Source organism: Pantherophis guttatus, chromosome 4 (assembly GCF_059756535.1).
Source record: "Pantherophis guttatus breed Tessera chromosome 4, ASM5975653v1, whole genome shotgun sequence".
Lineage (NCBI taxonomy): Eukaryota > Metazoa > Chordata > Lepidosauria > Squamata > Colubridae > Pantherophis > Pantherophis guttatus.
In genome coordinates this window covers 59,817,408-59,832,026 of record NC_142066.1, presented here as the reverse complement: position 1 = coordinate 59,832,026, position 14,619 = coordinate 59,817,408, and the positions used below count along the sequence as shown (strand labels likewise).

General features: G+C 38.2%; 1 protein-coding gene across 2 annotated transcripts in view; it reads left to right on the top strand.

Moving 5' to 3' along the window:
- Window positions 1-4,715: 4,715 nt before the first annotated feature.
- Window positions 4,716-14,619, top strand: part of KCNH6 (potassium voltage-gated channel subfamily H member 6) — a 111,192-nt gene continuing 101,288 nt past the window's right edge. For both annotated transcript variants that reach the window (XM_060691736.2, XM_087892282.1), the window contains exon 1: window positions 4,716-5,326. In XM_060691736.2, coding sequence (XP_060547719.1) covers window positions 5,251-5,326 — 76 coding nt within the window. In that variant the 5' untranslated portion in view covers window positions 4,716-5,250. The remainder of the gene's footprint in view (window positions 5,327-14,619) is intronic.

Genomic DNA, 14,619 nt, shown 5'->3' with positions numbered 1-14,619 from the left:
AGCACGCGCTCCCACTGCAAACCGGTACTAAAGGAACCCAACCCTGATTGACACCCTTCTAACACATCTAGTCTACAAATTCTATCCACACTAACTTTGAACCAAAGACATTTTGGCTGAAACATCCGGTTTAATTCAGGAGAGAATTGGTACACACATACACACACACACACACACACTGCTTTTTGTAATCATGCCTAATTAAAAATATAAAAAAACGTGAATGTTTGCAAACCATTTTGGCTGATTCCCAAATGGTAGCACCTAAACTAAGACAGTTATACTATAAATTGCCTCTTCCGTTATCAAGAAAATGAGAAATATTCCACGTTAAACATTTTAAGAAGCCAATTAAAGTTGCCCCTTGTACCACAATGTATTACAGCCTACTGTGTTATTTTAATTCTGGAATTACTGTTCCTTTTAGAAATGCAAAGATATCTTCTAGCATCTTCCTTCCCTCCCTCCTTTCTTTCTTTCTTTCTCTTTCTTTTTTCTTTCTTTCTTTCTTTCCTTCCTTCCTTCCTTCCTTCCTTCTTCTTTCTTTCTTTCTTAATTTATATAGCCATCCTTCTCACTAAGGCAACTCTTGGCAATATACAATAATAAATAAAAATACAAAAACAGCAAATACAAATATAAGAATTTATTTGTTTATTTAGTTATTTGTTTATTTAGTTAGTTATTGCATTTGTACATTGAGAGCCGAGTCTACAGTGTTATTACAGAGTAGCTTGGCTGCCTAAGGTTACTATTTCTTTTAATTCACAATCATGTGATGGAATGGGAGGACTTGATACCACTAGCTCATCATGGCCAGCTGAGGGCAGTCTCCTCGCAACACTGAGTCCTCGCTGCCATCTCTTTGCAGGACATCTTAACACCGTAAATTCACTGTGGGAACGCCTTGCTGTGGGTGCTGGATGGAGTACTGGATGGGCAGGCGAGTGAGCAGGCTGTCGGGGGCGGGGGGGGAGGATGTCAAAATGGGAAGCCCTGCAAGTTTTATTTTAAAGCCACATTGCTTAATGTTTGAGGGTGTCTTGATCAGAAAAAAAGGGCAGTTTTGGGAAGCAGTGGGGTGGGATGTCAGCTTTTTTAAAAACTAAAATGGCTTCTTTTGAGTTGCATTCAAATTCTTGCTCATCAAGCAGATTGCAAAGTTTGCAGCTGCATTTAGTTGCAGGCCTGATGCATTATGGAAATGGGGCTGCAGGGACAGGAAAGTTTGGAGTCCAAACTGGGGGGGAAAAAAACTGTTCTCAGCATTACTTTTTTCACGGCATCAGTATCAGCTTTGGGGGGAACATTGCTGTAACTCTCCATCCAAACACACTCTGCACATGACCAGAAACACCACGAAATCACCCACCCAGGTTTGGGCAGAAAGCACTCTGCACATGACCAGAAATACCATGAAAGCACTCTGCACATGACCAGAGGTTAAAACCAGCACCTTGAATTGGACCTGGAAATTGAATGACAACCAATTTGGTACTTGGTTGATTGATTGCCAGATTGATATGCAGTTGAGTACCATCTGCACATTGATGACGCCTCACCCCATGATGACAGGTGAGTTCACCAGTGACTGCAAGTAGATGTTATAAAGCAAAGGAGCAAGTACAAAACCCTGTGCCACCCCATATAGTATGGATTAGGAGTGGGACTCTCCTTCCCAATCATCACTAACTTGAATTAGTGCAGAAAGAAGGAAGTGAACCAGCAAAACAGCATGCCACCCGTCCTCAGCTCTCTGAGCCAATTCAATTCATGGTTGATGGTACTGAAAGCTGCTGAGAGGATAAATAGAGCAGTAAGGGATTTACTCTCCCATCTGACCACACTAGAAGTTATCCATAAGCATGAGCAATGCCATTTTTGTGTCACATCCAGGTCTGAATTCTGACTGGAAAGCAGTCCAGATAATCCACTTTCTCTAAGGTCCTTTGAAGTTTCTTTACCATCTTCCCTAAAAATAAAGGCTTCGTGTTAGATGAAAATTGTTCAAAATAAAGGGATGCAAAAAAAGAGAAAGAACTCGCCTCCAGGACACCCCCAAGACTGTTTTAATAAATCCGGAGGAACATGGATCTAAAGAGAAGGTGACCATACTCACAATCTTCAGGTCCAACCATTTCTTGAGGGCCAGTATGGTGTATTGGTGAAGGCATCAGACTAGAAACCAGAAAACTAAGGTTTCTCCACCTTAGTCTCAAAGCCAGCCAGCTAAGATTGGGCTGGTCCCTTTCTCTGAATTCTAGGACAGAGTTACTGGCAGACTACTTCTGAAATCTTGCCAAGAAAACCACAGGAACTTGTCCATACACTTGCCAAGGCTAAGCTAAAGACAAGAAAGGACAAGCAAACAAAAAAATTGGCCAATGTAATGCCTGAAAAACTACACAGAACAAACACAAGCACAGACATAAAATGTCCATTCTTCAATGCTGCACCTTGGTGAAGCTGAGAAGAAAAGAACCAAAGGGCAGGCAAGAAACAATGGATGGAAACTAATCAAGGAGAGAAACAACCTGGAATAAGGAGAAACTTCCTAACAGTGAGAATAATTAACCAGTGGAACAGCTGGCCTTCAGAAGTTGTGAGTGCTTCATCACTGGAGGTTTTTAAGAAGAAATTGGATAGTCACTTGTCTGAAATTGTATAGGGTCTCCTGCTTGAGCAGGTGTTGGACCAGAAGACCTCCAAGGTCCCTCTCAGTTCTATTCTGATTGAACTGCTGATAAAATTCCTCCCTCTTAAAAATCATTTTGAGTGTTTCTTCTGTCCCCTAGTAAACGGCTATTCCAAGAGTCAGAGACATCCCTGTAATTACAGGAATGAATTATATGGGACAATATTAGTAGACTTTGTCAATCTCAGATCTGAGTCAATGGACAGCTCAATATTTCAATATTTTTCACAAGAAGGGATCTACAAAAGATTCTGAAGTACATCTCCAAGCATTTAACAGGAGTGCCCAAGATAATCACAATCCCAAGAAAAATATATTTATACTCCACTCAATGCTTTCTTGTATATGGAAAGAAAATGGTCCATAAAGTAGTTAGGTCTCAACTTTTTAGAAGTATAAAAGGTGTTACCTCTAAAACTCAAGCCTAGACTCAAATAGGCAGCCAAGGTGATTTAATAAACATGTTTATTGATTTAATAAACTTGGTTATTGGATTTTACTGTTATATTGCAAAGCTCCAGCCAGTAACCTGACATTTTGCTTTAGCTGAAGTTTCCAGATACTTTTTAGGAGCAGATTTAATGCTGAAGTAATATAAATTGATCTGATTATGACATATAAAGAACTGTGGAAATTTGTGCTTGGAATAGACTACACAACCTGATGCCTTCCAAAAATTTTGGATTCATAAGCTCCAGCCAGCATGTGTACAACTAGGGATTGTGAGGTTCTAGTCCCATTCATCTGGATGACATCATGCTGCATACCCATAAAGATATAATTCAAATTATTTTTCTTTTAGTTTGTAATATACTTTTTATAACTGACAAATTTCCACCATTATTAATCAATGTTCAGTTTTAGAAGAAAGGATATTGACACACAATTATTACAATTAGGATCCGTAGGAAACATTTTAACATTTTACCAAGAGCCTTGGTAGTACAGGGGTTTAAGGCACCCTGTTATTAAGCTGGTTATTAAGACCAGCTGCCTGCAATTACTGCAGGGTTCGAATCTCGCCAAGGCTCAAGGTTGACTCAGCCTTCCATCCTTTCTAAGGTAGGTAAATTGAGGACCCAGTTGTGGGGGCAATAAGCTGACTTTGTATAAATATACAAAAGGATGAAGGCTATTGCTGAGCACATTGTAAGCCGCCCTGAGTCTTCGGAGAAGGGCGGCATATAAATCAAATAATAAAAAAAAAAACCTTATCCTTTTTTTATGTATATAAAACTGTTTTATGATTCTTATGATCATCTGCATCTTCTGACAGGCAGGGCTATCTGTGTAATGGAGTTTTAAATTTGGAGGTTTTAAATTTCTGGGTTTTTAACGATTTTTGGCCGCAAATGTAAGAATTTTAACAATTTTTAAATTTAATTATGATGTTTGCATTGTGTTTTTACTTGGCTGTGCACCACCCCGAGTCCTTCGGGAGAGGGGCGGTATAGAAATAAAATTATCTTATCTTATCTTATGGAAACCTGGTTCCTATTACATATCCAACAAATATATCAAACAAAATATTGGAATAAGCCCTAAAGCCAATGGCAGCATTATTACAATAGCTTTCTTCCACTTAGTTTGTTCTTCTATAAGGTGGTAAGTTAACTGTGAAGAAGCGCTGATCAGCTCTCTATCTCTGGTGTGATTGGTATATTTTGTTTGTTCCATCTTCTTTCCCAGTAGCAAACAAGTGGCTGTATGGCAAAATGCCAAGAAGCCCGGTTTGTAAGTATAGTCCAGAGTGAACCAATGTCTGCAAAACCTTGTAAATGTGCTTTCTCCTCTTTTCACTGCCCCCTCCTCCCATTCATTCTTTTTCTCCTTCCGCCCCCGGATTAGCAGTCAGCAACCCAGGTGGTATTCTGTCCAGAGAGGGCTCTTCAGCACCACAGCCTGAGAACAGCTCCTGCTTTCATCGACTCCAAACGTCTTCTTGCCATCCGAACGTTAAAGGAACAGAAAGGGGGAGCGACAAGGAGACCCCCTCCCAAAGGCGTGCGTCTCTCCTTACAAGCCCCAATCCTTTCTTCAGCTTCTTCCGCGTTGAATTAGAGACCAGAGAGACATTTCTCTCCCCGTGAGTTTTTTCGGTTCCACGTCTATTTAGGATCCCAAAAAGAGAGAAGGGAGGTGGCTGCTGGTTATTGTCAGATTAACAGCTGTTGCTGCTGACAAGTCTTTGAGACAGCCACATATGGAATGGGACACTGATGACTAAGCATCATCATTAAAAAAATAAAAAGGAAATTACCCACCCCTTTTCCTCTGGTGTTTCTTTCAACTCTCCCCCTCCTGCCCTTGGTGAAATTGTATTGGTCAGGAGCTAAAGAAAATTAAGGGAGGGATATGGGTACAAGGGGGGAGTCTTTGCTCTCTTCACAGCTACCAAGCAGGAGAGTACAAGAGGCAAGGGCCTCTTAGCTAACTACCCCTTGGTTTCTCAGAGCAGAGCTCAAGCTTCTTCCACCCTTCTACTCAAAACCAGAGCATCTTACTGAAGAAAGCGGCATTTCTCATTCCCATTGGATGTGAACAAAAGTCTGAAAATGCCTGTCAGGAGGGGGCACGTGGCCCCTCAGAACACCTATTTGGATACAATCATCAGGAAATTTGAAGGACAAAGTAAGTAGAACATCTCTCTTGACTTTCATTCTCTGTGTTTGTTCTACTTGAAGGTCAGAACTAGCACTGTAAATGCTCTATTTTTTGCTTGTCAGCACTGTTGTGAAGTGTGCGTCTGGAAATGGAAAGCTTAGTGATGGGATATATTAAGAGTGTTGCTCAATTAGTTCTTGAAACTTTGTGAATGTCAAGTAGTTTATTCCCTTCAGTATTACTAAAGTCATATCTATGTCCAGCAAATTTTAAAACTGTGTGCGTTGATATGTAAAAATATGAAATTAATCTTACTAATATTAAGAGAACAATCACCAGATTTATCAATCTTTGAATTTATCAACAAAATATAACTTTCATTAAAATAGCACTTTTTTATATAGCATGTTCACTGGGAATGTGTGAAATGAATATTATTTACAGAGCAGAAATTCACTTGATACCATTCAAAATACCATGTTTTCCTTATTAAAAAATACTGTTGTTCTGTCTGTATGATGTATTTTGGTAAACAGTGCAGCCCATTTTTGTTTATTAAGTGGTAAGCATAACTGAAGTTATTTCCAGTAATTATGTATAAGATTGTAGCATAAATATGTTAAAGCCTTACAACACCATAAAACATCAACTATCTGAGCATTCTGTTTACATCATGTGTTCCCATGGTTAAAAGAAATCAGTTTGTCCAGTTCCATGCATTTTTACTAAAAATGAATTTTTGTATGCACACACAAAAATACTTTAATATTCTAGATTATATCTAGTCACATTTAATAAGTATATAAATGCTGCTTTGCTAAAAGTGATAGGATACGTTCTTGCAAGCAGCATAGTCTGTAAATGTTAGTACACTTAACTCTTGCAGCATTGTCCACAAGTGTACCTAGAGAATAAAATAATCCAATTTCCAAAAAAGTCTACATTGACATAACTGGATCTAAGAGAGGAGCCAAACATACAGCCAACTTCTCAGTGAGCAGTGTCAGGCAAGCCACTATTTCATTATCAGCTTTGTAGCTTTAAAATGAGAACAACATAAAGTTAATTCACAGGAATATTGCAAACCTAACAAACTGCAGAATTATTTTGTCAATTTTATATGCATACTGTATTTAAATAATATTTCTATTCATAGCACCTCCAATTGGCATAGAAATAATTTCTGCACCCATTCTAGGACAAAATAGTTGGCTGTCTGATAAAAGTCAATAGTTGTTGTTGCTTTAAATGAAGATATAGGTACTTAAACTACAGTGACACTAATAACAATCATGCTGATAGAATAAGTAGCTTCAACACAAATTAGATCAATTGTGCATTTGTTTTCATTATGTCTGGAGCATTACCCATGGACCAATGTTAGTTGAACTGAAAAAACCAAAAGGATGGACCTGATTAATGCCTGGATGGGATCTCAGCAGGAAACCCCAGGCAGTATACTGCTGCCAAAGGAAATATGTAATTACCAGGAATCAAGTTCAAGGGAATCGTTACTTTGTGTGACCATATTTATAATATATTTTAACTTAAATAGCTTCTTCCATTTTTCTACTCAAAAAGCATGAATAAAAAAGCTAAGCATATTTCAAATCAGTGTGGCTTGCTCAGGGACATTATGCAATCTATCTTATACTTGTTTTAGAATAGTTTTTAAACAAGCTGTCTCTTTCACTATACAGAAATTTCCCTTTGATATGTACTTATGTGAACCTTAACAGAGTAAGAATACTCGCGAATTTAAACAAAAAAAGCCAGATTCCTTCTTTGAATTTTCATTCTTTTTCTCAGGAATTCAAGACAGTGTTCTTTAACCCATTATGTAAAGATAACTGGCTTTTATTGACTAATATTGATGTGTATTTCAACAAGATATCTGTAATTTTATCCATTTGCATTGGGGGCTGAATTTAGAACAATATCATACATTAAGATTTTTTTTATTATTTCATCTGGAAATTTGTATCCATTTAATTTTTTTACCAACATCCCTTTTAGTTGATTAGACTCAATTATTTTATGTCACATCTGAAGATTCTTAGACTGCATCATGGAAATATCTTTGCCCTGAGACAGCATTGAGGATGCTCTACAAGTCGGCAACTTATTTTACTTTACTTCGTAGTAGAAGTACTTGTAACAAAAAAAAAAAGTCTGTAATAGAACAGAGAAGAAAACAAATGTTTCCTAATAGAGATTAACCAAGCCTACTTTGAGAGAAAAGTTAACAGGCAAAATCTTGCAAGGTAAAATGAGGATTTCTTCCCAATTCATACCCATTTAACCCTGAATATCTCCAACTCAGTCTTGGGTGATTTAAAAGCAAGTGTAGGAGGGTCATAAGTGGTATAATGCTTTAAAGAAAAGTGTTAAAGCACCCTGAGATGTTCCTAATAATCAGTCTCAGTTAGTAATCTAGCATATATGTCTTGTATTAATTGAAGTTTTCAAACAGCTTTCAGGGAAAGCCCTGAAGACAATGTTCTCTATCATCAAAATTGTTCTTTATCTCAGATGGAATCACATCTGGAGATAAGGTCTCAAGTGGACCTCTGAGATCTTATCCAAATGGAGAAATGGATGGATAAGGTCTCAAATTGAGAATTTTTTAATGCTACTTTGGATGACAAGTAGTGAATGGCTTCTTTGAGGACGCATTATTTTCACCCAGCCTGAAGAATATTGAATAATTTCTGCTTCATGGCCTGATGATAATAAAACTTTGGGAATTCCTAAATATAATTGGTTGTGGGATTTTGACCTAGGGACTATCCACATACTATTGGAAACACAGACTAATTACTTCAGCAAGTTTCAACTCCTTGAAAAGTTGTTTCATGTCCCCGCAGAAGCCAGGCAGCTTTAGATGGAAAAGCCATTTCTGTGGATAGATGAGGGACTAAAAAATGGCAAGGTATGAGTGGTCTAATATCACTTTAGATCTACCAAATCAAAGGGATTCTTTGAAAATTAGGAGTGGTTTTGATTTGATGAATATAAAGCTTCCGTAGAGGATTAAGGAATGCATTAAGAAGGCATTAAGGAGGTAGATAAGGGAATGAAAAAATGGCATTGGAAAAGTAGAGGGGAAAAGAAAGGAGGGAAGGAAGGAAGGAAGGAAGGAAGGAAGGAAGGAAGGAAGGAAGGGAAAGAAAGTAAGTTAGTTTAACCCATCCCCAATAGAGTTGTTCTGGCCTCTTTTAAACAGAAAGCATGCTATAGATATTTGTTTTCCTTGAATAAATGTATAGGCATCAAGCACTTTGTAGTGGCAGTATCTTTATATAACGTGCCATTCCTGCTGCCAATCTCTCCACACAAAGCCATCCACTTTCCTACTCATCCATTCCGCTTTAAGCTCTAATTCACTGAAATATTGGAAAGCAATCTAATCCTCTCCTGGTGCCTTTGCCAGGATAATATGGAGTTAGCCTAGCTAGTTTCTCTACAGCGGCATAATGGCAGAGGAATAACATATTGCAATTGCTCCGGAAAAAGGTAATGACACTCAAAATAGTGTGTTCAGAAAGCACGGCTGCCTCTATGAGAACAGCAGGGGTGTTCCTGCAGACATTGAGGAGATGCATTTCTGGATGCTATGCTGGGCCAATACAGTGACACTTCTAGCTGCCTCTTCTTCAACATTTGCACCCAGTTATTTTTAAAATAGGCTTATTGAATAAACAACTCTAATGCAGAAAAACATATACTGTCCAATCTCTTATTAAAATCAATGTAAGATTCTTAAGATTCTTAAGAATAAGATTCTTCTTAAGATCAATGTAAACTTTGCAAAGACAATCAAGCATTTCTAAGAATTCTATTAAAAGCATGTTGGATGTGCCACATAAGTGATCAATGTCCAAAATATCAAAATATTGGTACTACCATATTTTTTTGAAATATAAGACGCACTCCCCCCCCAAAAGAGGGTGAAATTTAGGTACGTCTTATACATCAAATGTAGCCCTGCCCACCCACTGGCCCCCACCCTTTTGGAGCTTTTGGAGGAGCCTCCAAAAGGTCCGTTTGAGAAGTTGCCTTTGCAAAGAGAAGCTCCTTTGCAAACAGAGTTTTTGGAAGCTGAAAACACAGCCTCCCAAACAGAGAGCCTCTTGAGCAGAATTTTTTTTTCTTATTTTCCTCCCTCAAAAATAAGGTGTCTTTTATACACCAGACCTGGTGCTGGAGAAGACTCCTGCGAGTCCCTTGGACTGCAAGGTGATCAAACCGGTCAGTCATAGAGGAGATCAACCCTGACTGCTCTTTAGAAGGCCAGGACCTGAAGATGAAACTCAAATACTTTGGCCAACTAATGAGAAGGAAGGACTCACTGGAGAAGAGCCTAATGCTTGGAAAGATTGAGGGCAAAAGAAGAAGAGAACGGCAGAGAACGAGATGGCTGGATGGAGACACTGAAGCAGTAGGCATGAACTTAAATAGACTCCAGAGGATGGTAGAGGACAGGAAGGCCTGGAGGAATGTTGTCCATGAGGTTGTGATGAGTCGGACACGACTTCAGAACTAACAACAACAAAAATACTCCAGAGTGTCTTATACCCACTCATTACCCACTGGGCTCCAGACGGCCCCCGACCTCCACACTTTCCGCACTGACCTGAAGACTTGGCTCTTTCGACAAATTCCCTGATCAGCTGCATGATTTTAAATTGGGGATTTTAAATTGGCTTTGGTTTTAGTATTTTTATTATGTAACCCGCCCCAAGTCCTACGGGAGAAGGGCGGCATATAAAATTTGATAATAAATAAATAAATAAATACTCCAAAAAATACGGTACTTCATCATTTTAAAAAGTAAAATCGAGTTGTACTCAATCACCAATGATGTCATGGACATATGTTTACAGTTTTCTTGGCAACAATATAGAATTGTAAATTAGAAAAAGTATTCAATATAAAATATAAAATTATTTGTTGCAGACTTCTTAAGGGATGGCTTTTAATTTCCTGCCCTATCCTACAGTTTTTTGTATCCTCTGCCTATTCAAAGATTAACTCTTCCTTTGAACTGCTCCTACTTCGCTTCTAAGCCAAACAAGTCCATCTAGGTATTGCCAAATAATTGTGCCACTACTGGAAAAAATGCTCCTGAGCTTCTATTGGTATTTTACAGTAATTTTTAGAGCAAGACCTTGAATGAGGGAGACTTTCCTTCTTTTGCCAAAGATTTCCCTATGCATTGACTCCTGTTTCTCCTGTTTCTGTATATATTTGGTGACAATCAGGGGAAGAAGAAAGCTGCTCCTGCTGCAAATATACTTGGGACCAGAAATGCACAAATTGCTGCCACATCAGTTCTTGTGAATGGTATCCCAGGTCTTTCCAAATTTGAAAGAAGACTTTCAGACTGAAAATTGTACCAATCTGCTGTAAATATTTTAATTCTAATTATATTTAATAATAATTACTTATTTGGATATAGTGAGCCTTGCTTTTTTGATTAAATGTTTTTTGAGAAAGATAGCTAAATCTTGATAATGTGCCTAGTCCAAATTAGTTCCCTTCAGTCACAATCTGTTCTGATCATATCAGAAAAAATGTATTTCCCTTGGGAAAATTGCAAGGATCACAATCACAGGCTTTCCAAAATAGAGAGATTTGAAAGCCTTATATATTCTGGGAACTGTCTACTTCTTAACTTAGAGAACATCAGAGCTAAGTTATGGGACTCTTTTCAGTGCCAGTGCTCAACTCTGGAATGTGTGAAGTGATCATAAAGAAGAGAATGACTCACAGCACAACAGGGACAGGCTACAGTGCCTTTTCCGCAGCACTGTGTTATCACGACCAGAATTCACACATGTGGGGGAAAGGTTTCAAAGCAGAATCCATAAAATATTAGATGCCTGATTCAGAGTGAAGAAAGAAAGAAAGAAAGAAAGAAAGAAAGAAAGAAAGAAAGAAAGAAAGAAAGAAGAGGGGGAGGGAGGGAGAGAGGGAAGGAAGGAAGGAAGGAAGGAAGGAAGGAAGGAAGGAAGGAAGGAAGGAAGGAAGGAAGGAAGGAAGGAAGGAAACATGTTTTGCGCAATTAAAAAAATCTAATACTGGCTCAAATTATTCTTTTCACTACTTCGGTAGTATTGCTTTAGGAAAGGCAATTACTCTTACTCAACCTTGGATAGGAATGGAAACAAAATATAATGAAAACTGGAAAAATTGCACTACAGATGGATGCAGTAATCTGAAATTAATTAAGGACTGTGCTAATAGCTACCTGTGCTGTATATCTTCCTATGACTATAAAAAACAGATGCTAATATAATTGAGGTACTAAAGCTGAATACCATATTTTCATTCAGTTGACCTCAATAGGACATTTTCAAACACATCATTTAGCAATAGCAATGGCACTTAGACTTAAATATCAGTCCACAGTGCTTTACAGCCCTCTCTAAATGGTTTATAGAGTCAGCATATTATCCCCAACAATCTGAGTCCTCATTTTACTGACCTCAGAAGGATGGAAGGCTGAGTCAACCTTGATCCCAGGATCAAGAATCAAACTCCTGGAAGTAGGCAGAGCCAGCCTGCAAAACTGTGTTCTAACCACTGCCCCACCACAGCTCTTCATAATAATTTACCTATTATGCCAAGGTTTATGGCATATCCTTCCTCCAAGGAACTCAAGGTGCTTACTTTCTTTCTTCCATAGTCATACCATTAGCAATAACATTTACCAGTAGACTTATATACCGCTTCACAGTGCTTTACAGCCCTCTCTAAGCAGTTTACAGGATCAGCATATTGCCCCCAACAATCTGGATCCTCATTTTACCTCGGAAGGATGGAAAGTTGAGTCAACCTTGAGCTGGTGAAAATCAAATTCCTGGAGTGAGCAGTGAGTTAGTCTCCCTCTCATATAGGTAGTCATTAATTAACATTTGTCACTTAATGACCATTCGAAGTTATGACAGATCTCCCTAGGAATATTTACAATTCAGTTCCAAAGTTATGAGAGCTGCCCTCTCCTGTGATAATTTAACCACATTTCAGGCAGTTAATATCCAGCCCACATTCACAGCTATTTGAGCATCCCACAGTCACGTGAACATGTTTACAATATTTTTGCCAAAACAGGCATTTGCTACCAGTTTTTGGCAAAACCAGCCCTTAACAAACAATTGATTTGCCTAATAATCGTGGCATTTGGTTAACATCCACTAAATCAAGGGTCAGGTTGGTCATGTGATGAAGAAAAAAAAATGTGGGATAGATAGCATCACCACCAGATGGATTTGTAACTGCCTGACAAACTGCACTCAACATGTAGTCTTTAATGGAACTACATCTACATGGAGGGAAGTGAGCAGCAAGGTAACACAAAGTTCCATTTTAGGCCCAGTACTCTTCAACATCTTCATAAATGATTTATATGAGGGAATAGAAGGGGAACTCATCAGATTTGCAGATGACACTAAACTGCAGAAATAGTCCACACCCCAGAAGATAGGCTCCAAATCCTGACAGACTTGAACACTGGGCCCTATCCAGTGGTGGGATTCAAATAATTTAACAACCGGTTCTCTGCCTTAATGATTTCTTCCAACAACCAGTTCATCAAACTGCTCAGAAAGTTAACAACCGGTTCTCCCGAAGTGGTGCGAACTGGCTGAATCCAACCATTAGCCCTATCTAACAAGATGAAATTCAATGTAGAGAAAAGTAAGGTGTTACATTTAGGTAAGAAAAACCAAATGTACAGGTACAGATTAGGTGAAACGTGGCCCAGTGACTGTGAGAGGGATCTTGGAGTCCTAGTGGACAATCATTTAAATATGAGCTAGCAGTGTGCGGCAGCAGTCAAAAAAGTCAATGCCATCCCAGGTTGCAAAAAAGCCAATGCAATCCTAGGTTGCATTAACAAAGGGAAATAATCAATATCTCACAAAGTATTAGTACCACTTTATAAAGCCTTAATAAGATCACTAAGAATACGTAGAATACGCCATCCAGCTTTCGTCACCATATTATAAAAAAAATGTTGACACTCTAGAAATAGTGCAGAGAAGAGCAACAAAGATTATTAGGGGGCTGGAGGCTAAAACATATGAAAAACAATTGCAGGAATTGGGTATGTCTAGTGTAGTGAAAAGAACTAGCGGTGGCATGAATGCAGTGTTTCAATATTTGAAGAGCTGCCACAAAGAAGAGGGAGGATCGAGCTATTTTCCAAAGCACTAGAAGGCAAGACAAGAAACAATGTATGGGAACTAATTAAAGAGAGAAACAATCTAGAACTAAGGAGAAATTTCCTAATAGTGAGAACAATTAACCAGCTTGTCTTCAGATGTTGTGAGTGCTCTGTCACTGGAGGCATTTAAGAAGAGACTGGACATCCACTTGTCTGGAATGGCATAGGATCTCTGGCTTGAGCAGGATGTTGATTTAAAAGACCTTCAAGGTTCCTTCCAATTATGTTATTCTGTTCTGTTTTATAACTCTTACGACATACAACCATAATAGGTATGTTGCATTATGGTTGTAAATTGAGGGCTATCTTTAGTTTCATCCCAAATTATAATTACCTTGTTATCAGAACAATCTTATCAAATAGACTGTGGCTGGAAAATAGTGGTGACTGGCCCACAAGGCCATCAAATCTACTCCATGCCAAAGGGGGTGGGGTGGGGGGGAAAGGAGCCTGTCAGATAGTTATGAATGGACCTAATTGGGTTAAAATAGAACTACTCATATCCTAGGGTAAGGCCATTTTTTCCTGATACTAAATAATTAAATTCACAAATTTACATCTACTGCATATAAATTTGGGAAAGTCAGAAATGATTCTTGGTTGCTGACCTCTATTTTCTCTTTTTTTTTATTTTTCATGCATGATACTAAATTTATTCAATACAAGAAAGAGAGAAACAGAGCAAATTACCAGACTAGATATTGCATATTGAACACTATTAAAAACACTATTTCTGTTGAATACATTTTGCAAGTTCCAATGTGGTTTCAAATGAGACAAATTCAATCATCCCTTTCTAAGATTATTAGCTATTATCCATTACAACCATTGACAACACTTGAAAAATGATGAACGTCTGTTTCATTTAAAATCAAGGGAATTACATTAATATTTTATTAAAGTCTTATATCAAGCATGACAGGTTCTCCCGAAAGTCTTAAAAAACTTTGAGAAGAAGATTTGAGATATGAATTTAACAAATCTAATTGCAAGTTTCTATGGTACCTAAATCTATGTCATTAGGCTCCACAAACCAAATCAACTATACATCAGAACAAAGTTTTTCCTGATTATCTTCATCTATATCAGA